The 27,956-nt window shown below is 35.7% G+C and overlaps 16 protein-coding genes and 1 non-coding gene across 17 annotated transcripts; 9 read left to right on the top strand and 8 right to left on the bottom strand.

The window, feature by feature from the left end:
* Nucleotides 1-69: 69 nt before the first annotated feature.
* SHE10 (She10p) lies at nt 70-1,944 on the top strand (the record flags this gene model as incomplete). Its single annotated transcript, XM_003676421.1, has 1 exon — nt 70-1,944. One exon carries the CDS (start codon nt 70-72, stop codon nt 1,942-1,944), a length of 1,875 nt encoding a protein of 624 aa, XP_003676469.1.
* A 233-nt stretch (nt 1,945-2,177) lies between these two features.
* VID30 (glucose-induced degradation complex subunit VID30) lies at nt 2,178-5,099 on the top strand (the record flags this gene model as incomplete). Its single annotated transcript, XM_003676422.1, has 1 exon — nt 2,178-5,099. One exon carries the CDS (start codon nt 2,178-2,180, stop codon nt 5,097-5,099), a length of 2,922 nt encoding a protein of 973 aa, XP_003676470.1.
* Nucleotides 5,100-5,167: 68 nt separating this feature from the next.
* Nucleotides 5,168-5,513, bottom strand: OST5 (dolichyl-diphosphooligosaccharide--protein glycotransferase subunit; the record flags this gene model as incomplete). The annotated part of the gene is made up of 2 exons (XM_003676423.1): nt 5,168-5,407; nt 5,493-5,513. The coding sequence occupies 2 exons, from the start codon at nt 5,511-5,513 to the stop codon at nt 5,168-5,170; spliced, it is 261 nt and encodes an 86-aa protein (XP_003676471.1).
* Nucleotides 5,514-5,698: 185 nt separating this feature from the next.
* MTC3 (Mtc3p) lies at nt 5,699-6,154 on the top strand (the record flags this gene model as incomplete). Its single annotated transcript, XM_003676424.1, has 1 exon — nt 5,699-6,154. The coding sequence occupies one exon, from the start codon at nt 5,699-5,701 to the stop codon at nt 6,152-6,154; it is 456 nt and encodes a 151-aa protein (XP_003676472.1).
* Nucleotides 6,155-6,596: 442 nt separating this feature from the next.
* Nucleotides 6,597-7,598, top strand: VRG4 (GDP-mannose transporter; the record flags this gene model as incomplete). The annotated part of the gene is made up of 1 exon (XM_003676425.1): nt 6,597-7,598. The coding sequence occupies one exon, from the start codon at nt 6,597-6,599 to the stop codon at nt 7,596-7,598; it is 1,002 nt and encodes a 333-aa protein (XP_003676473.1).
* Nucleotides 7,599-7,767: 169 nt separating this feature from the next.
* Nucleotides 7,768-8,622, bottom strand: SDT1 (nucleotidase; the record flags this gene model as incomplete). Its single annotated transcript, XM_003676426.1, has 1 exon — nt 7,768-8,622. One exon carries the CDS (start codon nt 8,620-8,622, stop codon nt 7,768-7,770), a length of 855 nt encoding a protein of 284 aa, XP_003676474.1.
* A 300-nt stretch (nt 8,623-8,922) lies between these two features.
* COG1 (Golgi transport complex subunit COG1) lies at nt 8,923-10,614 on the bottom strand (the record flags this gene model as incomplete). Its single annotated transcript, XM_003676427.1, has 1 exon — nt 8,923-10,614. One exon carries the CDS (start codon nt 10,612-10,614, stop codon nt 8,923-8,925), a length of 1,692 nt encoding a protein of 563 aa, XP_003676475.1.
* A 151-nt stretch (nt 10,615-10,765) lies between these two features.
* Nucleotides 10,766-10,847, bottom strand: NCAS0Etrna15S. The gene has a single exon. It is a non-coding gene; the product is annotated as a tRNA-Ser (tRNA).
* Nucleotides 10,848-14,515: 3,668 nt separating this feature from the next.
* On the top strand, nt 14,516-15,280 carry NCAS0E00450 (NAD(P)H-dependent oxidoreductase; the record flags this gene model as incomplete). The annotated part of the gene is made up of 1 exon (XM_003676428.1): nt 14,516-15,280. The coding sequence occupies one exon, from the start codon at nt 14,516-14,518 to the stop codon at nt 15,278-15,280; it is 765 nt and encodes a 254-aa protein (XP_003676476.1).
* A 558-nt stretch (nt 15,281-15,838) lies between these two features.
* NCAS0E00460 (NAD(P)H-dependent oxidoreductase) lies at nt 15,839-16,603 on the top strand (the record flags this gene model as incomplete). The annotated part of the gene is made up of 1 exon (XM_003676429.1): nt 15,839-16,603. The coding sequence occupies one exon, from the start codon at nt 15,839-15,841 to the stop codon at nt 16,601-16,603; it is 765 nt and encodes a 254-aa protein (XP_003676477.1).
* A 272-nt stretch (nt 16,604-16,875) lies between these two features.
* On the top strand, nt 16,876-17,667 carry VPS71 (Vps71p; the record flags this gene model as incomplete). Its single annotated transcript, XM_003676430.1, has 1 exon — nt 16,876-17,667. One exon carries the CDS (start codon nt 16,876-16,878, stop codon nt 17,665-17,667), a length of 792 nt encoding a protein of 263 aa, XP_003676478.1.
* Nucleotides 17,668-18,535: 868 nt separating this feature from the next.
* Nucleotides 18,536-20,368, top strand: ARB1 (ATP-binding cassette family ATPase ARB1; the record flags this gene model as incomplete). The annotated part of the gene is made up of 1 exon (XM_003676431.1): nt 18,536-20,368. One exon carries the CDS (start codon nt 18,536-18,538, stop codon nt 20,366-20,368), a length of 1,833 nt encoding a protein of 610 aa, XP_003676479.1.
* Nucleotides 20,369-20,522: 154 nt separating this feature from the next.
* BER1 (Ber1p) lies at nt 20,523-21,344 on the bottom strand (the record flags this gene model as incomplete). Its single annotated transcript, XM_003676432.1, has 1 exon — nt 20,523-21,344. The coding sequence occupies one exon, from the start codon at nt 21,342-21,344 to the stop codon at nt 20,523-20,525; it is 822 nt and encodes a 273-aa protein (XP_003676480.1).
* Nucleotides 21,345-21,968: 624 nt separating this feature from the next.
* Nucleotides 21,969-23,081, bottom strand: EDC1 (Edc1p; the record flags this gene model as incomplete). Its single annotated transcript, XM_003676433.1, has 1 exon — nt 21,969-23,081. The coding sequence occupies one exon, from the start codon at nt 23,079-23,081 to the stop codon at nt 21,969-21,971; it is 1,113 nt and encodes a 370-aa protein (XP_003676481.1).
* Nucleotides 23,082-23,275: 194 nt separating this feature from the next.
* On the bottom strand, nt 23,276-24,172 carry NIF3 (uncharacterized protein; the record flags this gene model as incomplete). The annotated part of the gene is made up of 1 exon (XM_003676434.1): nt 23,276-24,172. The coding sequence occupies one exon, from the start codon at nt 24,170-24,172 to the stop codon at nt 23,276-23,278; it is 897 nt and encodes a 298-aa protein (XP_003676482.1).
* A 1,213-nt stretch (nt 24,173-25,385) lies between these two features.
* On the bottom strand, nt 25,386-26,450 carry VAM7 (Vam7p; the record flags this gene model as incomplete). The annotated part of the gene is made up of 1 exon (XM_003676435.1): nt 25,386-26,450. One exon carries the CDS (start codon nt 26,448-26,450, stop codon nt 25,386-25,388), a length of 1,065 nt encoding a protein of 354 aa, XP_003676483.1.
* Nucleotides 26,451-26,640: 190 nt separating this feature from the next.
* SKI8 (SKI complex subunit WD repeat protein SKI8) lies at nt 26,641-27,840 on the top strand (the record flags this gene model as incomplete). Its single annotated transcript, XM_003676436.1, has 1 exon — nt 26,641-27,840. One exon carries the CDS (start codon nt 26,641-26,643, stop codon nt 27,838-27,840), a length of 1,200 nt encoding a protein of 399 aa, XP_003676484.1.
* Nucleotides 27,841-27,956: the final 116 nt, after the last annotated feature.

A 27,956-nucleotide genomic window follows, 5' to 3' on the forward strand; every position in this document is an offset into this window, starting at 1 on the left:
TCTACAACGTGTTCAATTCTCTTGTCATCACCCTTTAGAATAGTATTAACACACCAAATCGTCGTTAAAATGAAGTTTTGTAGCAAACTATTTGTAACGGTGTTGACCCTGGTTGTCTCTCTTCATTATTTCTGTCAAGTCAATGACTGTGCGGACCAATTGTTACAGATCTGCCATTACACTTCCCCTAATACATGGGATCAATTCTTATCCGATAAGAGTGTCACTTACAAATTGCAAGTCGCACCAAGGATAATTCAAGCTAAAGAACAATATTCGATCCATGTGGAACCTTCTTTAAATGAACTTTACGAAAAAGTTCATGAAAAGGCTATTAGACCAGCAACTGTCTTCGTGATGAAATATTATGAAAATTTTGATGCCGCTCCTTACAAGAATTGTATTCTTAAGAATGTAGCATTGATCCGTCATAAATTTTGGTTCTATTATAATATCTCTGTGAAACCAGTTGTATTGAGAATTTCTGAAAAATATGGGTTATGTGACAAATGTGGACAAGTTCGTTCAATGTTGATCCCATATTGTTCAAAAGTCCATGCTATTTTTGAATCAGTAAAGGCTCAAGTGGGTCTTAAATGTATATGTGCTAAGGAATGTATTACCAAGAAGTATGCTCAATTGAAAGATAAATTAGCAGGATTAAATTCACCGGCCAAGGTAAAGAGAGATGTTGTTTCCGAAAAGACTGCAATTAAGTCTGTGTCCAGCACGCGTAAAACAACAACTAGTACTTCCACTTCAACATCCACTTCTACCTCAGTTATTTATTCTACTACCAGCGTGGTGATCGATTCCACTGTCACTTCCACCATTGTTAAAAATTGGCCCGGTAAGGTAGCAACTACCAGTGGTGAAGCCGTCAAGGATTTGGATGTAGATGAACAACAACTTTTACAATCAGATTTTGACAATTGGTCTAACACCATTGAACAGAAAATTGCATCTATTAACAAACTATTTGATAAGGATGTTGCCAAATTGATCAAGAAAGAAATGAAATCTAATGAACAAAAATTTAAAGATAAGATTCAAAACTTGAATCAGGAATCTGAATTATTATTTCAAGACTTAAATAAAGCCATTCAAGATATTAATTGTACTGAATCTTTGGATCCACAAACTAACGAAACCATTTACTTTGATAGAAATGGTGAAACTCAATTGGAACAATATATTGAACGTCCATTAATCAGAGAATTGTTTGAAAAGACGCGCGCCACTCTGAATGAACTTATCGCTGATATTCAAAACGATGAAAATGTCTTAATTGAAAAGGTCAATAAGAAGGTGGAATCCATTCGTGATGAACATTTAGATGTTTACGAAGAATGGGGCGAAATCATGGTTAATGAATGGTCCAAGAGAATGGCCTACGTGGATGTCGTGGCAGCTCATCTAAACGCTGAAGAAAAGGAAGCCAAGAAGACCATGTCTGAGGAAAACTGGAAGAAGTTCCTGAAAGTGAAGAAACAAGTAATCGGTGCAAGAGATGAATTAGTCGAACATGTTCCAAATATTAAAACCATGGAACAATTTCTAAACAATATACAGGAGACATTAAAGATGTTATCCAAGGATGCAGGTGAATATCTGTACATACTAAGAGCTAGAGCCAACTTAGCTTTCCAAGAACGTGAGAAGGAAGAAAGCGAACCTGAAACTGAAACGATTACCAAGACAATAACTAACGGTATTATCCCAACCGAACCTGCTGAAAATGACAGAAATGCTGATATCGGGACTGAAGCTGAGAAAGCTACTGAAGAATCTACTGAACCAATTGAAGAAGAACATCAAGAAGAAGTTAAGGAACAAGTCGATGCTGCTGACGATGTCGTGGAAACAGAAGAGGAAACCTCTGAAACTGTCGCTGAGCCAACAGATGAGCCTGAGATTGAAACAGAGGAGGAAGCCAATGAATAGACAAACGCAACTGTAGCTTTCGTTTTTTATAGCTTTATTTTCTAATTTGTAGTTTTTATTTTTATTTCCATTCCATTATTCTTTCACTCCGCGACTTTTGATTTCACCTTCTGATTCGATTTAATTTAGAAGGGGAGGTCAAAAGAGCCTTCACTTCAAAAACAAGGAAAGAACATTACTACTCTAAATTGCTAGCTGTTCTAAGTATTTGACACAGTTTAGGGATTTTCAGAATGTCTTCATACTCAGATCAAATCGATAGACAGTTTATTAAGAGCTTATATCCGGAATATCTGCTGCACCAGCCTATTGCCTACGAATTAAAAGCTTTATACAATCAACATCGGAAGTTATTCTCTAAATTAAGTGAAAGTGAACATCTAGACCCCTCTAATAGACCTAAATCAGGATTGTCGAAGGGAGCTGAGCATTTTGATGAAACTTATCGGAATGTAAGTATTGAATCTTCCAACACTAGTGGAGGCGACAAATTACCTTTTCATATAAAGAAGGAAATATGGCATAAATTGATGGAATTAGGTGTTCTGGGAACCATTTCCTTTGAATCTGCAAATGATAATTATTTAATTCAAGTATACAAACTTTTCTATCCTGGTACGAGTGTAAAATCACTGTATTACCGAGGTAATTCGACCGCCAGTTCTGGTTCCTCTGCTTTATCAGATGTGAACAGTCAGCATGTTAGTAATAGCTCATGGAATCCCCTAATGAGACAAAGCACACTTGCATCGGCAAGGTCAGGTGGTATTGATAATGATCCAATGGATGTGGACGAAGAGAATCCATTCCCATTCACGTCTGAGAGCGAGGATGATGGAGTAAACTTTAATGAAAATGAACCCAGCGAAGGAGAGGAAGTTCAAACTAATACAAGTGAATTGGAAGAAGGAGATGGAAGTGATGAGGATGAAAGTGATGACAGAGAAAGTGCTATGGTGAGCGAAAACGACTCCGATATTACGTCAAGAATATTAAATGCACATCATCGGCTTCATTCTGCAAGAGAAAAAACTGATTTGGTAAACAAGAAGAAATCAGCTTCTGCCAACCCCCCTGGTCTAGTGAAATTTTATTCTTATTCTGGCTCTCATGAAAAGCCTTTAAAATTGAAAAAAAATGGTGTAGCGCCTGATATATATCGCATCATTGGTTATTTTTTACCTAATCAGTGGAACCCTCCTCCAAATAACAGTCTCTCTGTGACTTCAGATGGTGTTATGAATTTAGCTCCTAACCCAAATTATCAGAAAACTGTCACTGAAGAATCCACAACAGGAAGTGGGACACCGGCAAGCATTGTAAGAAATAGATTAAGGAATACGATTACAGGAAATTTACAGAGTGGTAACAGAAGTAAATCTGATTATCTTACAGCATGTGCCAACAATGTCATTCCAAGTTCTAAAGTCTCGATATTTTATTATGAAATTAGAGTGTTAACTGTAACCAGTTCTTTGAATGCACAAAATAGTAACATTATTGTGGGATTTAAGTATGCACCCCCATCGAGGGAAAGTTCAAATTCTGTTTTTGATTCTATACCTAGTAGACCTACTAGTAATAGAACTAGAAGTGATCCTAGTAGCCGTAATAATGAAGCTAGTGTTCGTACCGGCAGTCGTGGGTCCCAGTTATCTCCTAATGAATCTCATGACGATGATGACGATGATGGTAATGATGACGATGATCTCGATGATGACAGCGACGATGGTAATGACATAGAAGGTTTAGGTGAGGAAAATGTTGATACTGCCACAATAAATGCATTAATTGTAGGAGCCCTTGGTGGCGTTGTTAATGCTGATGGAGATGATAGCAATACGAACTTGGGTATGGGAATTGATAAATCCCGTGGTAACAAGGATGGTTTAGAAGATGGATTCTTTGGGTATTGTGGGGATGATGGGTTTATCTGTGTTGGAACAGAAAGCAAAAAATATTCACAAATGTTTGGACGTGATGATATTATTGGTTGTGGTATAAATTATATTGATGGTACAATTTTTTTTACCAAGAATGGTGTCTTTTTGGGGACAGCATTTACCAATGTTTACGATTTGAATGTTGTTCCCTCCATTGCATTAAAACCTGGAAATTCAGTGAGAACCAATTTTGGTATTTATGAAGAATTTGTATTTGACATTGGTAACTATCAAAACAATTGGAAAAATAAAAGTTTGAATAAGATTTTTAAATCGTTGGACTATGATTTTGATTGCAAAGATGGAAATACTACAGAAAATAATCAAAAGGCATCATTTTTATTAGGGAAGGATGATCGAATCGATGATATGAATATAAAGAAACCCAATTCGATACGACTTAACGATTTAAATGTGAATAATGATTCTATTCCTAATACATTGAATGTAATGATTAATGATTATCTACTTCATGAGGGGATGGTTGATCTAGCCAAGAGTTTTTTGAAAGATCTGAGAAATGATTGCATTGAAGACGATATAGGTGATAATGTTGGTAACGCCAATATGAATGACATGAAACAAGTAATTGATTACAATGATAAACAAATTCAAAAAGAGGAGACACTAGTTTATATAAGGCAAGAGATCCGTAGATTAGTCCTGGAAAGAAATATTGAGGAATGTATCAAATGGATTAATTTACAATTACCAGGGTTATTAGAATCGGATATGGAGTTATTATTTGAAATGAAACTTTGTCAATATTTGATTACGATAATTGAAAGCTCCAAGACAAAAGATGATAAATGCATAAACGATTTACTTAGAACTGGTCAAGGACTATACAATCAATTTGTATATAATGAACAGATTGATGGTGCGTTAAGAGAGAGTTTTCAATTCCAATTGAACAATGTATCATCTTTACTAGCATATGATGACCCAATCAATGAAGTTACTGGAGATTTGTCGATCTACGTATCTAATGAATACTTGGAAGGTCGTTTATTTCAAATTATCAATTCTAAAGTGCTTCAATTTTTGAACAAGAGAAGTGATTGTTCCTTGGAAGATATGGTAGTTTATACTAGAGCCATGCTTTCCACGATGATGAACTATAAGGTTGGGGGAGAAATTATTGATAAGAATGGTGGGGAATGCAGATATTACAAGGCCATTAACATTGACGAGGATTTCTTAAATTTATAATATGACTTGGTTAAATATATATATATATATATATTCATTTGTATAAAGATACCTTAGTTTGAACTCTCTTAAACGTAAACACCAAATGAATTAGAGGATAGCACAGCAGCTATGCCAAAAAATAGACTTCCAAATACACTAAGGATAAGATATTCCAAAAACTTGATAACCATATTCTTCTTTGAAGAAGCTAGAGCGAATGCTCCAGATATACACAATAAAGCCACTATGGAAGCAAGTACTGCATATCTTGGTTGAACTTCCAATGGCAGTGTTGGAGTGAATGCAGTTGCTGTGTTATATTCTCTCTGAGGGAAAAGGGTGGGGTTTATTTGTTAGTAACGCAATTGGCGGGAATACTGCTTAAAAAGCCTGGAAATTTCTCTTACATACAAATACTTGTTCGTAGGACATGGTTTATTCTTTATGAGGTGCTGTTTGCCGTTGCTGTTTGTTTGTCTTCTCCTAGCAGTTTGCTACGTTGTTATATTGGTTTTCGGTGCTGTGAAAAGTTCACGTTATATGGAACGATAGTTCATTGGAGATGTAAGACTAAGTAAGACAAACAACACTGAAGAAGGGCAAGAGATAGACTGGAAATGCTATCCACATGTATGCATACGAGGGTGGGACATAGACTACTGTTGTCCTGTAGACAAAGAATAATACGGTTGGCATCTACGGAGGCCTTAGCGGATGAATATATTCCACCAAGGGAATTGAGTGAAGTGGCGACCAAATGGACTACGTGGAAACGAAGAGCATTAAAGGAGGAGATAATAGAGTACCTGGATTGGAAAATGGAAGATGATTGGAAGTTGATGTCATTGGAAGAGAAGCGTGCATGCTATTTTATCGGGTATGGTAACTGGGGGCCTCGAGCAGCTAAGATAGGAACCAAGCCAGAAACCGCACCTGTATCTGTCTCCTATTTACTAATGAGAAGTGTGTTTAATCTCCTACTGTTTGGTGCTGTCGGGGTTTCTATTCTGAACCTACAAAAGGACAAGAAGATGGAGCAGGTGGCATCCGAGACAGTGCCAGTAAGTGAGTAATATTGAGGTCTGTCTCTTACCATTTCTAATTATAATTACAGAACTCAATGCACATAATCCTGCAGACAATGATATTTATAGTGGTGACACTTAATAACACATATATATTCTTAAAATTTGACAACAGATATCCCATAAATATAGTCACAAAAAACCACAGCGTTGAATCACAGTCCCCAAGGGTAGCACAATGCTACTCCAGGACATAAATCATCATTCTTCCTTTAGTGACACGAATAGTGGAATATATTACTTTAGTAATTGAATTGGTGACACTGTTCGGGTAACACGTAAAACTTTTCCTGACGCGTCAACAACAACAACATGACATTCTTTCAGTTCAGATAGTTAGAACTTATTAATGAACAGTTGCCCTTCTTGGGTTGTCTTAGCCATTCTGTTCTCAGCTACCCCATATACAAACTCAAATCGCTAAACTAGAATGTCTGATCTGAAGCAGTTACAAACAGGACACAACCCATGGGCGGGCATCGCCAACTCTGGTCCCATCTCCATCTTGTCTTACTGTGGGTCCTCCATCTTAATGACCGTCACCAACAAGTTTGTCGTTAACTTGGAAAACTTCAACATGAACTTTGTCATGCTGTTTGTTCAATCTCTGGTTTGTACATTGACTTTGATCGTTTTGAAAGTTTTAGGTTATGCTAAATTCCGTCCATTGAACAAGACTGACGCTAAGAACTGGTTCCCAATTTCAGTCTTGTTGGTCGTCATGATCTACACTTCTTCCAAGGCTTTGCAATTTTTGGCTGTCCCAATTTACACCATCTTCAAAAATTTGACCATTATCTTAATTGCTTACGGTGAAGTCTTATTCTTTGGTGGATCTGTTACTTCCATGGAATTGTCATCTTTCTTATTGATGGTCCTATCATCTATTGTTGCCACCTGGGGTGATCAACAAGCTTTGGCTGCTAAGAATCTTGCCGATGAAGTCACAGGCGCCTCCGTGGCTTTATTCAACCCAGGTTATTTCTGGATGTTCACCAATTGTATTTCATCTGCATTATTTGTGTTAATCATGAGAAAGAGAATTAAGTTGACCAACTTCAAAGATTTCGATACTATGTTCTACAATAACATTTTAGCATTGCCAATCCTTTTGTTCTTCTCCTTCTGTGTGGAAGATTGGTCCTCTGCTAATTTGGCTACCAATTTATCTAATGATTCATTGACTGCTATGATCATCTCTGGTATGGCCTCAGTCGGTATTTCTTACTGTTCAGGTTGGTGTGTTCGTGTCACTTCATCCACTACTTATTCCATGGTAGGTGCCTTGAACAAGTTACCAATTGCCCTATCAGGTTTGATCTTCTTTGATGCTCCAAGAAACTTCTTATCCATTTTCTCAATCTTCTTAGGTTTCTTGTCTGGTATTGTTTACGCTTTCGCCAAGCAAAAGAAGCAACAACAAGCTCCATAGCGTAAGTAAAGAATATGAACGTATATTTTTATGTTAAGGTTTTGATTCGTTTATGAAACAAAATTATATATTATTATTTGACACTATTTTAATAGATTTATATATAGTTATTGAAATTGATAAATTTTATTTGTTATGTCTATGTAATCGATGGGTCCTCCTATAAAATTTATATACAACAATGTCCAAACAATTCTGGTACTACCCTCTCCATATCTGTTATATGTTTGATAGTGATTGATTTATCTGGTGGTGGAGCCTTACCCAATATTTCGTTAACTTCATTCTCTACTAGATGAATACATTTACCCATACCTAAATTGATTCCTTGACTAATATTAGCGCCACTATCATCTACAAACCATGCATTTCTATAATCTCCAAGTCCACTTTGAATTTTAGCTCTTTCAAAGGCCCTCACATCAGGTTTACAGATTAACGTGTCAGTTTGTCTATAGTCACAATAAGTAATCCCATCAAATAGATCTGCTATCCCCAATAACCTTACACATCTCAAGCCATGATTCTTGTATGCGTTGGTGAAAAGCCATAATTTATCCACGGCACCACTATTTCTCAATTTGATTAACATCTCTCTAAGTGAAAGGTCCGGCTGTAAAATATCTTGAAGTGGTAACGAATCATCCACAAATCGATTATATTCCATGGCTTTGATGTCATGAAACATGACAAGACCTCTAATAGCCAACCCATATTGTTTATAATATGTGTTGTTTAATTTCTGAGCCTCTTCATGACTTACTTTCAATTGATTCTTGAAATAATTTAATATGGATATTTGCATCAAATCGTGAATCCTAGTGGAACTCTTATATAAACAGTTATCAATATCAAAGAAAAACACTTTCAAGTTTGGATCCGGTGAAGGTAGCTCTTCCTGATCAACGGGGAATGTTACTCGACATCCAGGATGTGTTAAAGAATCTAAATGGGCCTGATTTATTGCCAGTTGGCGTGTTACTTCCTCCTTATACTGTGTAAAACTGTCTTCTAATATTGTCATTTGGTAATGAGATGCTTGGAATTAATCTTGAGTGGTTGTTGAGTTTACTGGATTGAGAATGATAGACGGATGGGTCTTCGCATCTCAAATACTTCTTAATTATATTTATCTTTTCTAAATTTTCTGCCGCGCATTTGATGTGTCATACAAATATCATACGATGAGATAACCACAATGTTGCAACTTTATATTATTAGGAAAAATGCAAGATTGGGATGAGTGTGTTGATGATGTAGTAGGGTTTTTGCTATTGTCGTTAGAGTAGTATATAATTTTGTAGAGGCTTATAAACTATTTTTTTTATATTAAATTCAGCTCGTCGATTTGCAATTGAAGCAACTTTTCAAAATTAGTATCACTGTACCCTGAAACTAGTTGATCGATAAAGGTAGATGTACTCTTGACTGATTCAACGTTTGATTCTTTGATAATCGCTTTTTGTTCTGTATTCGAATTAGCACTCTCACTACCTACATTTGCTTCAGTTTTTACAGGAGCTTGCTTTTTGTTGGATTTATCTTCTATAATATCTACCCCTTCTTCCTCCTCCTCCTCCTCCTCCTCCTCCTCCTCCTTCTCATCAATTTGTAATTGATCTCCTTCCACCTTTGTTTGTTTATCAAGTTCTAATCTAGTGTTCTGTGCCTTCTCTAAGGTTGGTGAATTCTCATGTTCGTCATCTACCTTCTGTACTTCACTGTTGCTACTTTCTTCTTCCTTATGTTCCTCCTCTTTGTTAGCAGCTTCTTCTATTCGTTCAGACCCCACATCAGATGTGAGTTTCATTGAATTGTTGCCCATGTTCACGTTTTCTGTCGTTTGTTTCTTCGGTATATTAGCTTCCAATAATGTAATCAGTTTTTCTTTCAATTCATTAATAACTTTTGGATTACAATTATAGCTTTTCAAGTTCTTTAAAATATTAATCGCGGGTTTGGAATTTGTGTACAACTGTAATCTCTCATCATCGTTTAATCCTAATGAAATGACTTTACACTTCTCAACAATATCATTGATATCAATAGTAGCCGTTAGTTCCAATGGGTACAATGAAGATGATACTGACGTTGCTTCCTCATTCTTGTCTTTCTGACTGCCAATATTCTCCATAACTTTAATATGTGACTCCACAGTATGTACTTTTTCTTGTACCAATTTCTTTTGAAATTTCTCCATTGTAATAAATTTGGATATAATGATTTGATCTGAATCTGTCATGGGCTCATTTGTTGTATTATTATTTAGTAAAGTATCAATATCATATTGGAAAATAGCATTGAATATCAAAGTTTCTACTTGTTCCAACATTTTCTTATCCCAGTAATATTGGGTGTGAGATTCTGTTGGTACAAACAAATAATAGAGATTCATCCATTGTATTAAGCCAAAGTCCAATTGAGAGGATTTGATAGAATTTATTAGATATGATTGTAGCTCATGACATTTATTCAGTACTAAGGTTCTATAATCACTTTTTAAACTATCCTCTGGTATGATTTCAAGCTCCTTAAATTGAGTGATCAAATTATCAAATAATTTCGATGAAACAGTGGAAACTGTGAACCTTGTAATGAAATCTGATATTGATAAGCTCCAATTTGATAATTTTAAAATCAATGAAGAATCTTCATTTATCAGTGAATCCTTTTTCAGAATATCTTTCTCGCCCTGTTCCGCTGATATTTGATGAATTACCAATTCAGGAAGTTTATGTAATTGATAGAGATCATCGTTGAAGCAAAGCTCTCTAAAATTGGAATCGATTGTCTCCAACTCTTGAAGCAATGAATCCACATTATCAGTCACTTGAAGAATGTCTTTATATTTAGCCTTCAATCGACCAGTGAATTGAGAGGTAAGCTGTGCCATTTGTTTCTCCAGGTCTCTATCATAGCTTTTTATTTGTTGAATGTTGTAATTTTGAAATAATTTCAACACATCTGCTTCAGAAGTCAACTTTAATTGAGAAGGAATCGGCTCGATTTCATTCATTGTTGTCGTAAGGAAGATATATGAAGTTTGTTGTTCCCAGATATGTCACTCTTGATGTTCTATGAAGGAATAGTCTGTTTTTAATTTGTTCAATTGAAAAACTGAAATTAATCAATTTGAAATCTGTTGTTATAATGATAGCAAAAAATAACGACAACTGCAGGACTCGAATCTGCGCGAGCAAAGCCCAAAAGGTTTCTAATCTTTCGCCTTAACCACTCGGCCAAGTTGCCTCAATATTTAGTTTTTTTGTTTAAAACATGGGCTAGATGTTCAGACATTAAAGCCACGTGTGTCTTGATTAAGGAGAAATGTTATAAGGATTTACTAACTACAATGCACCAACTAAGTAATAATTTAGTAGTTTATAATAACAGCGTAAAATTCCGGTGAATTTTTTAATTATTGTATAGTTATGGCGCTCGGAAGCATGCATTATTTTCATGTTCTGTGTTATATGTCATGTAAGATTCCATCCTGATTGTATTTTAGCTTATTGTAATATTTAAATAATAGATTATTGGCGTTGCAATGTTTATAAAAGCTTCTGTCTTTCTTTCAAGGTAATATATATATATATATATAAGATAATAAAAAATATAACACTGGAGTATTACGAACAGAGAAACGACCAATTCTGATTCAAGAAACCTTAACGGATTATGTATTACAATTTCTACAATATGGGAAGGATATAGTTACAACAGAAAATTTATTTTGGGCTGCAAATGACTATGATAAAATTTTCAATGAACAAACAGGTTCAGATAAATGGTTAACCTTTATAGGACATTTCAATAAATACTAAATTTTTAATCAATTATGTGTGCAAGTTGGAAGGACTCTCAACGGATTATTTTGTTGCTTTTCAAATTACAAGCCGCCCTTGGAACCAGTAGGCACATTATCCAATAAGAAGTAATGCCTTTGAACTTCAGTATATTTTACCTTGTTTTTAAGAGAGTCGATGATGAAATGGGAGGGTTTCGATGGCGTTTTTGAAAATAAGTCAACCTTCTTTTCCGAAAAAAAAGAGACGCACCTTTACTATTTCCAAGAACAATTAATAACGTAGAATAACGGGCTCTAAGACAGTTTCAAAAAGGGCAGCCCCACCCAGGTAACAAAATAAAGGTTTACTCCAAACATTTCCCTAAAAAGCATATTAGAACTACTCCCTGATAATATAAATCATTCAGCAATTCTCATCGGTACTTGACACCAGTGTGACATCAGTATGAGATCCTCATTTTGTAAATACACCGATTCAAGGTTTGATTGGTTACATTATTTCTGGCGAGGCTTTATATAGTATTCTTAAAAAAATTTTAAATTAGTTAATTTTGTAATATACCGCAATACTACCTCCAATAGACCCGCTTCTTCGGGTCATTCGTTGGGTATTACCGTTCTTCTCTTTGTGTTCTTTTCGTATTCTAAATATGAAACCTTTGTTAGCCAATCTCCAATCATTATTACATTACATAAGTGGAAATGAAAGGGCTGAAGCGATTGTTGAATTAAGAGTAGTATCATAACAATCCTTGCTACTATTACCGAGATCGCATTGTTTATTGGCTAACCTCGGCCCGAGAGGGGGAGGAAAAATGTCCATTGTGGATCCTTCAGATATAAAAGGGTATAGTAAAGTATGAAACCTTCTTAGTGAATTGTGTATGTTCGAATTGTGTACAAAACCGAAACGATCTCAACAGCCTTGGAAATGACAAAAAAGCATAGTAGGAGAGCAATTTTTTCTATCAAAGTTTATAATTAAGGTTACAGCTTGATAGATGCCTGAAAATAAAAGTCTTTCCAATAGTATAGCACTAAAATAACTTTCAAGAAAAGTGCCGGAAGAATGGTAATAAAACTCTAAAAGTCCATGAAATGGTGAAGAACCCAACAGTAACTGAGGTAAATAAAAAATTTAAGAAAGATATGTAAGTTATTGGATAGAATATCTTGTTTTCCCGTTAAAGTTGAGGCATCCAAAAATAGAGAAATACAAGAGCCATCTGAGCAGGAAACTTATCTTTAATTATAAACTTTGATAGTGGGTGTAGAATGCTCATGATCATGGCATTGCCTACAAAAGAATTCGAGATTTTTGGCTGAATTTCATTGTTGATGCCTTGATTATATGTAAACTGACTATAGAAATCTTTGGTTATGTGAACTTTGAATGGAAGGGTTTACTGCTATATTATTGGAGAGATTTAAGAAATTATGAGGATGTAAGCATTTTTTGTTCAGACTTGATAGAGGCACTTGCTCTCCTGCCATGTTTTTTTCGTCATTTTCAGGATTGTTGAACTGACGTTACAAACCTTTGGCTATGTGAAATTTGAAGAAAAGGACTCGAAGGAACAATAGGAACCACACAAAGAAGGGTAAAGTTTTCTATCTAATTTTGGAAGTGTCTACTTTAAGGGGCAAACAAGATATCAATTCAATAACTTACATATTTTTAATACGTATTTTTGAAGCTAGCCTAATAAGAAAAATTCAGAGGGATATAAAATCCAGCTTCCTATGTTGGTGGTGTGTAATCGGAATTGAAAGAGTCAGATATAATCTACTGAGTATATAATCTGCTGGTAATGAAGAAATCATTATACTGTCACGTAAAACAAACGCCACGGCTGAAGCATTTTCGTTAACGGAATTGGAAATTCTGGAAAAAAATGCGACATCAATGCCAATTAAATATTCCAGAAATTTGCTTAGCTTACCTTTTTGCCTATCGTTTTGTGCAACAACAACCAAAGCTAGAGCAACATATAAAGCTGAGGTTGCAAGTATTTTAGGCTCTAATACTTTGGCTAATATCAAAAAAAAACTGTTAACAAAAATTTTAATGAGTTCCAGAGAACTTCCTACCGAATGGGGAGTCGATTCAAAACGTAATGTAATGCAGTATGCAACTGAGCAGTGTAAACAGAAATGTGGTTGCTCGAAGGTCGTATGCAACCAAAAAAGGAGCTCGTGTCGTTCGCTCAAGTTCTCATGGAGATTTGAGGATTACTACGATCCGAGTATTGTCAAAAAAAGTTCACACATTACCCACTCTTTCAGGAGAAATATTACAGGGGAACTCTTTTAGAAACGAGCCATAATGTAAGTGAAATTTTGGTTATCCGAAAGTCATCTAGAAATTCAGCGGTATATCAAACTTGCAAAAAAAAATGTACATCAAGTGGTTTCGAAATGTTATCGCCCAAAGAGTATGACAAAGGAAATTTTGTCGTCGCTACTTCAAGTGTTTAAAACTACATCAACGTCTATTGTATTGCCGTAATATGTTTTACTTTGTGGAGACATCTTCTGCTTAAAACCTTCTGCAACTATTGCGGGTACGCAGGGCAATTATCAGTATATTCTGTTTGAGCAGGCGCACATATATAAAAAATTGCTGGACTACAATGAGCGTACTGTTGCCGCCATGCTGCAATATTATTCTAATGGTAAGGATATATCCTTGAAAGAAGATGATAAGGGAGGCATACTACGGAGAGGAGGTGAGAATTATTTACTGTGAGCTGCTTACTCTTACATGATTATGAGATAAAAATCTTTTTGTTGGGTTACTTTTGTATATTTCAAACTCCAATCATGCTTTTATTTATGGTTACCGATGGCTACTTGGTAGGGTAGTTGTTTAAAGTGGAAAGGAAGATAATATTTTGGTGTACCTAAATGCGTTCGAGAAAAGCTGCGGTTTTGTCTCCCTGAAAACTTCACGGGATTTTTCCGGTGCATCGAATGTCCGATTCCAGAACAATAAAAGTCACTTATTTAAGGGGACACTTTAATCCTGGCAGTGAAATGCTTGATACTGGATATAGATTAGTAAATTTATACTTTAGTGTCCCCCCGTCACTCGATCTATTAACAAAGTATGAAAGTTTTAATTATTTTTGCACACCCTGATAGACGTTCTTTTAATGGATCCCTTTTGAAGGAGACTGTCTCACAATTTGAATCAGAAGGTCATGAAGTGAAAGTGTCAGATTTATACAAGCAACATTGGAAATCAGAAATTGACGAGGATGATTTCCCCGTGACTCACAAGAAGGGTACAAGACTCTTGATCCCGGACGCTTCCAAAGAGGCATATTACAGTAACAATTTAACTTCTGATGTTGTTGAGGAACAGAAAAAACTAAAATGGGCAGATCTTGTGATTTTCCAATTTCCTCTATGGTGGAATGGTATGCCTGCTATTATGAGAGGTTGGGTCGATCGAGTGTTCTCGTTTGGTTTTGGTTATGGAATCAGAGAACGATACGGTGATGGTATGCTAGTTGGAAAGAAGACTATGTTAATTGTCACAGTCGCTGCCAGAAAAGACAACTACAGTGCAAGAGGTATCAATGGTCCTATGGATGATATATTGTTCCATATTACTCATAACATGTTGTTTTACGTCGGTATGAGCGTTTTACCATCATTTGTTACTTATAGAACGGACAATGCAACAGAAGAGGTATTTGAAGATTATGCTAAGAGATTAAGGGAAGTACTGAAAAATATTGACACCATAGAACCAATTCCCTTTAGAACACAAAATTCGGGTGATTATATGCTTCCTGCTGGAACTTTGAAAGAAGGTTTGGAGAAACCAGGTGAAACTGGGTTTGATATGCATGTAATTAAACACTAGCCATGGGTCCATTATCTATATTTTCATAATTAGGCAACAAGATTTATTTTATCCAGTAATTTAGTTTTATATCTTATTAGCAAGCCCTGGGTCCAATTCTATAGACGATAATTTGAAGGCAGATATGGTAAGTTAAATTGTAGATACGTTCTTTAAACCTAGGAAATTTAAGAATTGTCAAGCTTGGTCATATTACTAATCAGACAAAAATACATGAAACCTTACATACATTGAAACTGTATGCTTATTGTTGTTTGTGTTAGTACGAATCATCTTAAAGAAAAGTACGCCTAGTTCCCTTAATTTACAATAACGAAAAGTGTTGATTACAAATACATAATAAATCATAAGAAATAAAATAAATTTCGGAGTGGGAAAAAGTCTTCCGAGCCGAACCGGTCCGTTTGCCAAGGAAAAGTTTCGAGGTGATTACATAAACAGTATAACGACAGCAACATTGTAAACTTATAAAAGGGAAGACAATAGAAGTATATCTGCAAGTGCCAAGAAAAATGTATCGATTGAAAATTATTAAACAAAACAGGAAATATAATATCAATGAAGACTTTAATTGTTTTTGCACACCCAGACGAACGTTCTTTCAACGGATCTCTACTAAAGGAGACTGTCTCCCAGTTGGAATCTGACGGTCATGAAGTCAAAGTAACAGATCTATACAAACAACACTGGAAGTCCCAAATTGACGAAGATGACTTCCCTGTAACTCATGAAAAGGGTAGCAGACTAGTGGTGGCAGTTGAATCACAAAAGGCGTACAGTAGTCACCATTTGACTCTAGATGTTGTTGAGGAACAAGAAAAGATGAAGTGGGCTGAATTGGTAATTTTCCAATTCCCTTTATGGTGGTTTAGTATGCCTGCTATCATGAAAGGTTGGGTGGAAAGAGTATTTTCAGCAGGGTTAGGTTATGCACTTCCAGATCGTTATGGTGCTGGTGGGTTTGAAGGTAAGAAGGCAATGCTAATTGTTACTGCGGGAGGAGGTGAATCTAATTACAGTGCAAGAGGGATCAACGGACCAATTGATGATGTGTTGCACTTAATTAACCATAATATGTTGTTCTATTCCGGGATGACTGTGTTGCCATCCTTTGTTACATATAAGACAGATTATGCCACGGAAGAGGTCTTCCAAAACTATGCCGCCAAGTTAAGGAATACTTTGAAAAATATTGAAACCATTGAGCCGATTAAGTACAGAAAGCAAAGTGGTGGTGATTATGTTATTCCAGGTGGAATTTTGAAGGAAGGATTAGAAAGACCAGGTGAAACTGGGTTTGACATGCATATTCAAAAGGATTAATTTTTAATTTATAAATTACATATATTTTAATTCCTTTATTCCCTTTATTCTTTTAATTAAATAATGCTTGTTCAATAGCCATCCACAAATATTTAGACTAAGTAGTTTATCAATGAATGCTATTAATGTTGTGACAACGTATAAAAAATCGTCGTGTCGCGCAGTGACAACTTCACTTTATTACTGAATCAAAAACTCAAAACAAGAGTGTTACTTCAACTAGCACCTGCAATACAGCACATTTGAGATATATCTCTAGGAAACTAACTATCATGGTGAACTCCTTAGTAGAGGAAATTGATAAAAGAACCTATAATCCAAACGTTTACTTCACAAGCGCAGATCCACAGCATAGAACATATCGACCTAATAAAGTTATCAAAAATGGGCAAACCATTACAACAAATTCGCGTTCAGTGAAACGAATCAATTATTCATTGGCTGATATGGAGGCCAAGTTATATAATCAAAGACCCACTGATGTCGATTTCGGATCTAGCACCTCTGATTCCAATAATAAGATGATGTTGATGGATAAATTTACACAGCAGGAAATTATTCAATCAAAGAGACGATTTATGGAATTGGATACGGAAAATATAAAGGATTTAAATGAAATACCAAACTTATTGAGTAGTCTGACGGGACTAAATAAGGATAAGATTGATTCTAATTCTGTTGCTGTCTCTAACACAGGTGCAGACTCATCATCACGTTCTAATAGACATAGATTTGAAATACCAAAGACCATACACCTTTCATATAGATGTACAAGACCACCTCGCCCCAAAAGGAAGAACACAAACAGGATAGTAGCATTGAAGAAAACGTTGGTAACAAAAAGAACACTACATACATATTTTGATACTTTGGATTCAGTAACACGGAGCATTGTCTTAAACAATGTTTATAACAAAAGATATTTTAAGGTCCTCCCATTGATTACCATTTGTTCCATTTGTGGTGGGTATGATAGTATATCGAGTTGTGTGAGATGTAGTAACAAAATATGTTCGTTACGATGTTATAAACTACATAATGAAACAAGATGCATTCACCGCTGATCAACTATAGAACAGAATATATTAGCGATAATAAATGACATATTGTTATTTTAGGAGACGTATATACATTAGTAGATGTTATCCAATAATACTCTTTTAGTTTTCGGTATTGTCAAACAAATAAATTAAGGCCTAAGTTATTTCGAATGTGTCCTAGAGAAAGATATAATTTGATCTTTTTAGATCTTTAAAAGCCCTGAGAGGGATAATTCATTATAAAATTATAATTGTCCTGAATAATTTCTTAAGTTTAGCGATCTATGTAAAAAAGTAGTAATATGATTTATCGAAAAAATATCTTGATAATAGACATTGTGGATTACAAATTTTGCAATCTATAAATGATTTGAGCTAATGCCCATCCTAGAAAGTGCAACTGGGTGTTTTATTGATGTCCTAACTGGAAAGGTCTTTTTTTTAGGACAATCACTTTAGAACTTATCGCAGACCTGTCACACTTCTTAACAACAACAGTCAATTATTCAAGAACATGAAAGATAAAAATTATAAAATAATGTAATTAGAGCTCAATCCAAGTTGTATAAGCGCAACACGAACATATTTATAATATCTCTTAATCTCCATCTGACTTCTGGTTTAATTAATTGCTGTGAGAATCATCAAGATCGAACCCATCAAAAAATCTAGCAAGGGAGAAACTAAATGGTATGGGAAATATTTGGGAAATCAACAGGAAACATCCGGGTCACACTGAAAAATTTTCATTTTTTTGTCGTTTCTTTTTTGGTGATGCGATGACATTGAAAAATTAGTTGGTTAAATATAAAGAACTACGTACTTAAAGCAATTGTATACTGGCTTATTATAGCAAGTCAATTGGTAATAAAGCAATCAAATTAACGACAGAATGCCTCCAGTATCAGCATCAAAAGCCAAGAGAGAAGCCAAGAAGGCCGAAAGAGACGCCAAGAAGGCTGCCGAAGGTAAAAAACCTTCCCGTAGAATGGGAAAGAAAAAGGATACCGAAGAATTAGATGATGCTGCTGTTGCCGCAAAGGAGATTGCTAAATTGAAACTACAACAAGATGAACATGGTTTATCTGATCGTGTGACCACCGGTGTGTTGGCCTCTTTGGAAACTTCAAGAGATATTAAATTGACCTCCGTATCATTGTTATTCCATGGTAAAGTCTTAATTCAAGATTCTCAATTAGAATTGAATTATGGGAGAAGATATGGTCTATTAGGTGAAAATGGGTGTGGTAAATCTACTTTCTTGAAAGCTTTGGCCACAAGAGAATACCCAATTCCTGAAAATATTGATATTTACTTATTAGATGAACCTGCTGAACCAAGTGAATATTCTGCCTTAGAATACGTTGTTAGAGAAGCTCAAAATGAATTAAAGAGATTGGAAGATTTAGTTGAAAAATACATCGTGGAAGAAGGTCCAGAATGTGAATTATTAGAACCACTTTACGAAAGAATGGACTCTTTAGATCCTGATACTTTTGAAAGTAGAGCTGCCGTTATCTTAATCGGTTTGGGTTTCAATTCAAAGACTATCTTAAAGAAGACTAAAGACATGTCTGGTGGTTGGAAAATGCGTGTTGCTCTAGCTAAAGCCCTTTTCGTTAAGCCAACTCTATTATTATTAGATGACCCAACTGCCCATTTAGATTTAGAAGCTTGTGTTTGGTTAGAAGAATACTTAAAGAGATTTGACAGAACTTTAGTTTTAGTGTCTCATTCCCAAGATTTCTTGAATGGTGTTTGTACTAACATGTTAGACATGAGAGCCCAAAAGTTGACCGCTTATGGTGGTAATTATGACTCTTATTGGAAGACTCGTTCTGAATTGGAAACTAACCAAACTAAACAATATAACAAACAACAAGAAGAAATTCAACATATCAAGAAGTTTATTGCTTCTGCCGGTACTTATGCTAATTTGGTCAAGCAAGCTAAATCTAGACAAAAGATTTTAGATAAGATGGAAGCTGATGGGTTGATCCAACCTGTTCAAGCTGATAAAGTCTTTTCTTTCAGATTCCCACCTGTGGAAAGATTACCACCTCCAGTGTTGGCTTTCGACTCCATTTCATTCTCTTATGATGGTAATCCAGAAAATAATCTATATGAAAATTTGGATTTCGGTGTTGATATGGACTCCAGAATTGCTCTTGTTGGTCCAAATGGTGTGGGTAAATCTACCTTGTTAAAGATCATGACTGGTGAATTGACTCCACAATCAGGTAGAGTTTCCAGACATACACATGTTAAATTAGGTGTTTACTCACAACATTCTCAAGATCAATTGGATTTAACCAAGTCTGCATTAGAATTCGTTCGTGATAAGTATCCAAACATCTCTCAAGATTTCCAATATTGGAGAGGTCAATTAGGTCGTTATGGGTTAACCGGTGAAGGTCAAACTGTTCAAATGGGTACTTTATCAGAAGGCCAACGTTCGCGTGTTGTTTTCGCTCTTCTAGCATTGGAACAACCAAATGTCCTACTATTAGATGAACCTACTAATGGTCTTGATATCCCAACCATTGATTCTTTGGCTGAAGCTATCAATGAATTTAACGGTGGTGTCGTGGTGGTTTCCCATGATTTCAGATTATTAGATAAGATTGCTAAGGATATTTTCGTTGTTGAAAATAAAACTGCCACTAGATGGAACGGTAGTATCTTGGAATATAAGACGAAATTGGCCAAGAACGTTGTCTTATGATTTGGGTATTATCATCATATTTCCATACATCATTAATACACTTCATCTGTATTTATTATATATAAACTTTTCATATTTCCTTTTATAACTAATATTTCATTTAATTCAATTCAATATCAAACGTAAATAAAATTCAATGCCATTCGTTACATAGTTATTCTATTAAATGCAAAGTTAAATCTGAAAATGAATTTAACCATTCCTTATCTTTTAACAGAGCCCCATTCTGGAAATTGGTTAAAATTTTACATTCCTTGAAATGTGTGTGTACTGAATCATAATTAATAACAGGTTCTTCAAACTTATATTTGGACTTATTTTTGTTAGTTCTTTTTTTCCTCTTGGATACAAAAGTTTCAAATTCATCATTTGTTGTAGTAATCTTAGCAGCAGGTTGTTGTGATTCCAAAAGGTGCTTCAATTTCGCTATATGAGGATATTTTTCAAATAATTGCAGCAGGGTATATCTATCAGTATGTTCTATAACGTTATTTGCCAACCAAAATCGTGGGGTTTCCTCTTTTAATATGATTTCGGTGAGGTCTAACGGGGCATGAGGAAGAAAAAATAAAGTCTTTTCAGAGTTCCAATCCTTATCCGTTGGCCATCGCTCATCAATAGTCCAAGGGTCTACAATTCCTTCGATGTATTCTTTATCCTCTTTACTAAAGACTGGATCATAAATGGATACCGGGATGGTTTCTCGAGATCCCTTAACTTTAATAAAGTCAACCAATTCTAGCAGAAGAGCCAATTGATACTTGGCAGGTGTATCGTCATGGAAAGTTCCAATGGCGAGGCATCGTATTCTATCAATGTCGGTTATGTAAGAGTCTAATGCTTCGCATAAATCTTTGAACATTTGCGAGTCCTTTATGGTAGTCCTATATGCGGTAAGAACTTCTTCAAATGATTTTATTTTGGATATTTTGCCATTGTTCGTCTTCTTTTCTAAAATCTTCTTAGCTGAGTCCATGACTAAGCAATGTTTTTTCAGTTTGGTCTATTTCATTATGTTAGATGAATAGAAAGCAGTAATTTTGAAAAATTTCCATCATTGATGAAGTTTATTATAACGCCTTTCATTTTGGTAGCGCCTCCCTTAATGATGATCTACGGAAACTTGAATTTAAAGAAGAAGAATAGAGACAAAAGATGACACAATAGAGACAAATACTTTCATTGAATTGAGAATACAAAGATGTAGAAATATAATATAAATAAAGATTGAAATAAAGTGATGATTAGGAAAGGAAAAAAAAACTGATATAGTTCTAGATATACCATTCAAATAAATGATGAAAGGGTATATGAGACAGCTTAAGCGACAGTGAATTTAATCATTGAAAGATAATAAAAAGTTGAGATACCAGATCTGAATAGATTATGTCATGTTTTGAAAAGGGAAAAGTGCCTCTATAATTTGAAAGAAAAAGTTAGAGAAGGGAAAAAAACAAATAACTCAATGAAGTCTCTTTAAAAAAAAAAAAAAAAAAAGTGGGAATACCTGAGAGTATTGGAACTTATTACCTCGCTGTAAACCAAAAAAAGAAAAAAAATCAATCAAAAAAAAAGGTGTTGAAGCAGCGGGTGAGAATGATTAGGTAAAACTTGGTTTTGGAAGGTTGCATTCCTGAGGGATAGCAGTGGCAAAAGAGGCTCCTGCAAATGATTGACTACCACGTCTTACATTATTCTTCTTTGGAGGTGAACGGGAGTTGAAGCTTGCGTTTGAAGTAGGTCTTGAATTGGATCTTGAAGTTGGTTTGGAATTGGTTGATGGACTTGCCATCGCAGTGTGTGGTGCAGAATGTTGTATTTGTCTCGAGGTAGATGATGATGACGATAATGGTGGAACATGCATTGTTGATAGGTTGTTCCCATTGTTATTATTAGAATAAGGAAACATTAAATTCATATGAGCCGGTGTTGGTGAGACTGCATTATTTGGCATTTGGTTATTTGTACCACTAGTCAAACTGTAATGCACGTTTGAAACATAAGGATATCCTTGAAATGGATAGCCACCTCCAGTTCCAGGGATAGAGGATCCATTCCCGTGGATCAAAGGTGGAGGTTGAGGGGAATTTTGGTACTGTTGTTGGTAGGCAAATGGGCTTAAAGTTTGTTGAGGATATAGGCCAGGATGCATAATAGGAGGCGTCATGAGTTGAGGTTGTTGGTGTTGTTGCTGTGGAATAGGTGACAGACCCATTGGGTTTAATAGAGCTGCAGGTATGGTAGAGGGAGTGTTTAATGGCGATATAGTCGATGCAATATCATTGTTGCTAGTCACTGCCACTCGGTTATTGTTGTTTATCATTGGAGACGCAGAAGATGATGAAGTTTGAGATTTTAGTAAAAGATCCTTCAATGTTTGCGTTAGTCTATCAGTACTTTCTGATACAGATTGTTGTTCAAACTGCTTCTCTTGTTTCGAGTGCTTCTTAGGGCGAGAAGGTTTCTTTCCACTTGAGGAACCAGACTTATCATTATTCTGGTTGCCAAAATTTGGTTTTTCACCATTTGGAAGCAGCTGAGGTTCTGGGACATCAGTTTTCTTGTTCTTCTTGTCGTGTTTACTCTTATGTTTCCTTTCTGTAGGGTTCAGTTTCTTCGGTTGATTCTTTACCTTGGGCACACTTATAGGTTTGTTCTTGGAATGGACGGGCAGTAGCCTCGAGCTGTTGAAGTACATTGTGTCCGTCGACATATTGTGATGCTATGTTTAATCTTTGGGGTGATACGGTATCAAACAGATGTGTCTAGTTGTTCGTGTTGTATATATGTAGTTGTGTGTTTTAAGATTGAAAGTGTGTTCTTTATCTTCAAATTTGACTTCTCCTATGCCGCCGTCGCACGCGATGTATATACCAATATTGCATTTATGTATTATATTCCTATTATTTATCTAAAATCTTGGGCAGAGACCGTTTGCAATGGATCCTCATCTTCTTCACTGACGATCCACTCCGTCTCAGGATTTTCGTTCATTAATCTATCCCGCATAACTCTTAAGTAACCACGTTCTGTGTTGGAGTGGTTACATACGATGACTGCCTTGCCCAGTTCCTTGTACCTGAGGATCTCATGATGGGATAATTCACCCGTGTAGTAAAGATCTACATCCTCTGATACCTCCTTGAACACGCCAGACCCACTACCTGCACATAACGCTATTTTCTTAATCTTTTTATCAAAGTTTTTATTCAGAATACTCACCTGAGCATGCTGTAATCCCAATGATTTTTGAACGTTTGCAATAATTGCCCTGAATGGCAGTTCCTGCTTCAAAGTGACCACACGACCATATCCTACCTCACCATCGTCTTCACCTTCTGTCCCCGCCACGGCTTCAATAGCGACATTGGATTCGATTATGGAGCTATCATAGTTGACTAACCCATAGGCTAACCAATCATTAACCCCATCCTTAGCAGCATCTACAGCAGTATGTGGAGAGTATACAGATATACCATTTTGAATCAAATCAATGGCACTGCGATGTTGTGGATTCTTGCAGGGGTTAATAGATTTCCAACTGGGGAAAATGAAAGGGTGATACGCCAGGATCAAACCACATTTTTTCCTGATAGCCTCTTGAGCAACAGCTGTAGTCAAGTCGACCGTGAGAAGAACCTGTACTTTTTTAACGGCTGGTGCCATGTCAGAGCTACTGTTAATAAGGAGACCCGTATTGTCCCAAGCCTTATCCGCATAATGGGCTGGGTAGAACTTAGTAATGGTATCTACGATTGTTTTCAATTGAGTAGTGCTTAATGCAATCGATTTATTGGCACTCATTTTTGCTTTAGTAGGTGGTATTAACCTATGTATAATCGTCGATGGGATTGTTCATGTGGTAACGTCAAATAGGGCATTTTTCATTGTTTTCTTCGTTGTTGCCGAGTGAGAATTAACGTTTTCTATGAAGCAAGAATAAATCTCTTTTTTATATTCAAGTTAACAAGGGATTACAAGTCGAAAGATGGTCGAAAGATACGAATAGTGTGGTATTTCTAATTACGACAGCAAAGAAAATAAAACAAAGTATATTAGTAGCTGCTAGAAAGACTACTGATATATCATCTATTGAATGAGTTTCCTTGGTCTTTCATTTATACCTCCTTGCATAGTGTTCAATTCTGGGTATCTATTCTAACTTCTTTTCAACAACTTTTTTTTTGCTTTCTTCTTGTTGTGTGTAAGGTGTGTTACGATACTGTTCATAAGTATATGTATTCCATGGCTCAAAATTTGAGCTTTGTTTTTGGGTTCCTCTTTATGGCGACAGTTGGTTTTAACTTACAAAGTCATAGAAATTATTTCCAAACAAATTATGTTACAATCCATTTTACAAATAGCCTACAAAATAATGTTTATAAGGATATTCTAGTTGTATTTTATGTGACACTCGATAACGTCCGATTACCCTGTCTGAAAATTCAAAATGAATCTCAAATTCTGTGATAGAAATCAATAATGGCAATGGAGTAGTCATAGAGAAAATGTTGGATACGTAGTGAAACTCAAGGAATGCTTACGGGAGGGCAAAGAAGAAGGCAGAAAGGGGTCATCATTTTTCTCAATGAGGTAATTAATGTTTTTAATAAAATTTGAAAGCTAAATAAATACATTCAGCTACAAAAAAAATAAATTCATTTCACACTCAGTTCATTGTAGTAAGTTCAAAACTGATAAGTTAACATAAGTTTCAAAAGTCTATATATGTCTGAACTGTCCACAATCTCATGAGAAGTTCATACCAATGAAATAATAGTAGCACAAATTAGATAACTATGCATGAACGTCTCTGGTTGTCTACTTTCCAAATACTGGCCAGTGATCTCCTGAATTCTATCTTAACGTTGCTTTGCACAGTCTTTCAAAACTTTTGACCAGAACACCACCTACAAGTACCCCTGACTTCGCAGCAATGGAACTCCTACGTTGAATAAGGCGGGCAAATTATCAGATTGCCTTATTCCTTTGGCATTAATTCAAAAATTAAAGCCAGCTATGAACTCTGATTGAACCTTTGAGCTTTCTTTCCAGCATACTGCAGTTTACGTGCTGTGGCCCCCACTTCCTCATCCATACTATCCAGTAACTCATTTTGCTGGCTGAGTTCGTTGTTCAACTCTATAGATAAGTCCTTTTGTCGACGGATCACCGTGTGTAATTGAGCCAACTCTTGATCTTGTTCCTTCGTGATATCCTTCTGTTCCTGCAACATTTGTTGGACGGAACCCTGGTCTCCTCCTCCTAGTTTCCTCCTCCCCGTAGTAAGTTTAACCCCTGACCCTGATGTGTTTGTACGGTTCATAGAAAACAAATCGTCCTGTGAAGATAATTTCATGTCCGATGGAGCAGTTTCGAATATTAAATCGTTTAAATCTTGCTTCAATGTGGACAGTAAATTCTTGTATTTATTCACCTCGACAGGGTCTTCATTGGAGGGAAACTTTGTTAACCAATTCTCAAGGTCAGTCAAGGATAGTCTTAGTTTCATGGATTTCATATTTCTATCCTTGCCATTTTGTGATTTCTTGATTTCCTCAAAAATATTTTTACAATCCCTGAATTTTTCTAGCCAACTCTTGAGACTGTTTAATTGCTTTGCTGGTGATTCTTGATGATCTCGGAGTCGATAGTCATTCCAATTTAATGGTAATTGCAAAAACACTCGAACTAGTTCCGAGTTCTTCCATTTGGTATCAAATGAATCATTAAGCATGTCACTTACAAATTTTGCCAATTGAATTCGTCTCTCTTCAGTGATAACAGGGTCTATACTAGTGGTGCTTCTGGTCCAAACGTTAAATATGGGACCATGGTGCCGACTGGGCAACTCATACGGTAATTCGGAATTAAATTCCTTCTCTAAACGCCTCTTCAACTCCAAAAACTCAGAGAACCTTTTATAAATGTGTCTATCCTCCAATACTTGATTGTCATCATTCATAGGATCCTGGTCCCGATCATCCACAACCACTTTCAGATGAATCCCGTAGTTGGCGTAAGAATTGTTAACAATATTCACGTCATCTATGTTTACCTGAGCCATCAATCTCTTCCTCATCTTTTTATGTAACCACAATCTTTTCTTAAGCTTACCAACTTGAACTATTCATCCTTTACCAATTTCTCAACACCTTGAAATTTCATACGCTACTACTTAAAAAATATAATATGCCTTGAACAAAACGTATATGAAAACTAACAGCAGATTGAGGAATCAAAAGAATTACGCTTGACCAAGCAAAAACAATATGTCTAAAGTGTTTATCTCTACTACGAACTGTGGGAAGGCTCACGACGCTGATATTTTCAAAGTAGCCATATCTATACCATTCACCATTACCGCCTCGGGTGATGGATATATCAAACTATGGAAGAATAAACTATTGGAAAACGAACAACCTCGCGATCATTACATATCACAATTTATTAATAAGACAGGTGTACATCATGTTGATGTGTTTCATTCCATGGAGGCAGAGAATTTGGAATTGCTAATTATTACTTGTGTTTCGTTCTCTGGTGAGATATCATTTTGGCAATTTGATTTTAATGAGAAGAAATTGAACAGGATTGAACTGTTTGATTCTCCTGAATGGAATAAGAAGTCATTTTGGGCCATCAAATGGCTAAAATCTGACGATCAAGTCTTGTCTCATAGATTGGCCGCTACTGATGTCAAGGGAACTACTTATGTCTGGAAATTCAATCCTTTCCCCAAGGATGATGGTATCGAGAACACGGATAAAACGATGACAATGAGTAAGTTACAATTACAAGGTGAAATGCCTCCACCTTCTGCAGAAGCTGTATTTGCCACATGTGTCGATATGTCTCATAATGGACTTATTGCCACTGGGTTTGCCAATGGTACTATTGTCGTTTCTCAATTAAGTACATTAAGACCATTATACAATTTCGAAGGGTTTGGCATTCAAGGAATTGAACAAAATAGTAATACTGTACGTGCCGTTAAGTTTTCTCCCGCTGGTTCGCTACTTGCTGTGGCCAATGACTCAGGTTCATTTGGTTGTGTCGCTTTATATGAGACTCAATTTGGAGAAAGAATTGGGAATCTTACTGTCCCCACGCATAGTGGACAGTCTAGTGTGGAGTCATTTGCTCATAGTGGTTGGGTATTTGCCTTGTCATTTAATTCCACTGGTGAATTCTTGGCTACTTCTGGTTATGATAGTAAAGTGAGAGTTTGGGATGTTAAATCCAAGGAACGTGTTACTACCCTTAATATCACAGCTGGTGATATTGAAAATGAAGATGATATTTTGTTGGAGGATGAAAATGGTGATTCATTAAAATATCCACCTGTTTTAGACGTCTCGTTTATTAATAAGGGTATCAGAAGTGGAATGAATAGTGATGTCAATGAGGGATTGTGTTGTGTTTGTTTAGATAGAAGTATTAGATGGTATAGAGAAGCTGGTGGTAATTAAATAATTTACTAAATTTAATATAATATGCATAATAAATGATTAAAAAGTCAATTAAAGAGTAAAATTAAAAAAAATATATTAAAAAAATTAAAAAAAATTATTATAAATGTATAGAT

Source organism: Naumovozyma castellii, chromosome 5, assembly GCF_000237345.1.
Source record: "Naumovozyma castellii chromosome 5, complete genome".
Taxonomy (NCBI): domain Eukaryota; kingdom Fungi; phylum Ascomycota; class Saccharomycetes; order Saccharomycetales; family Saccharomycetaceae; genus Naumovozyma; species Naumovozyma castellii.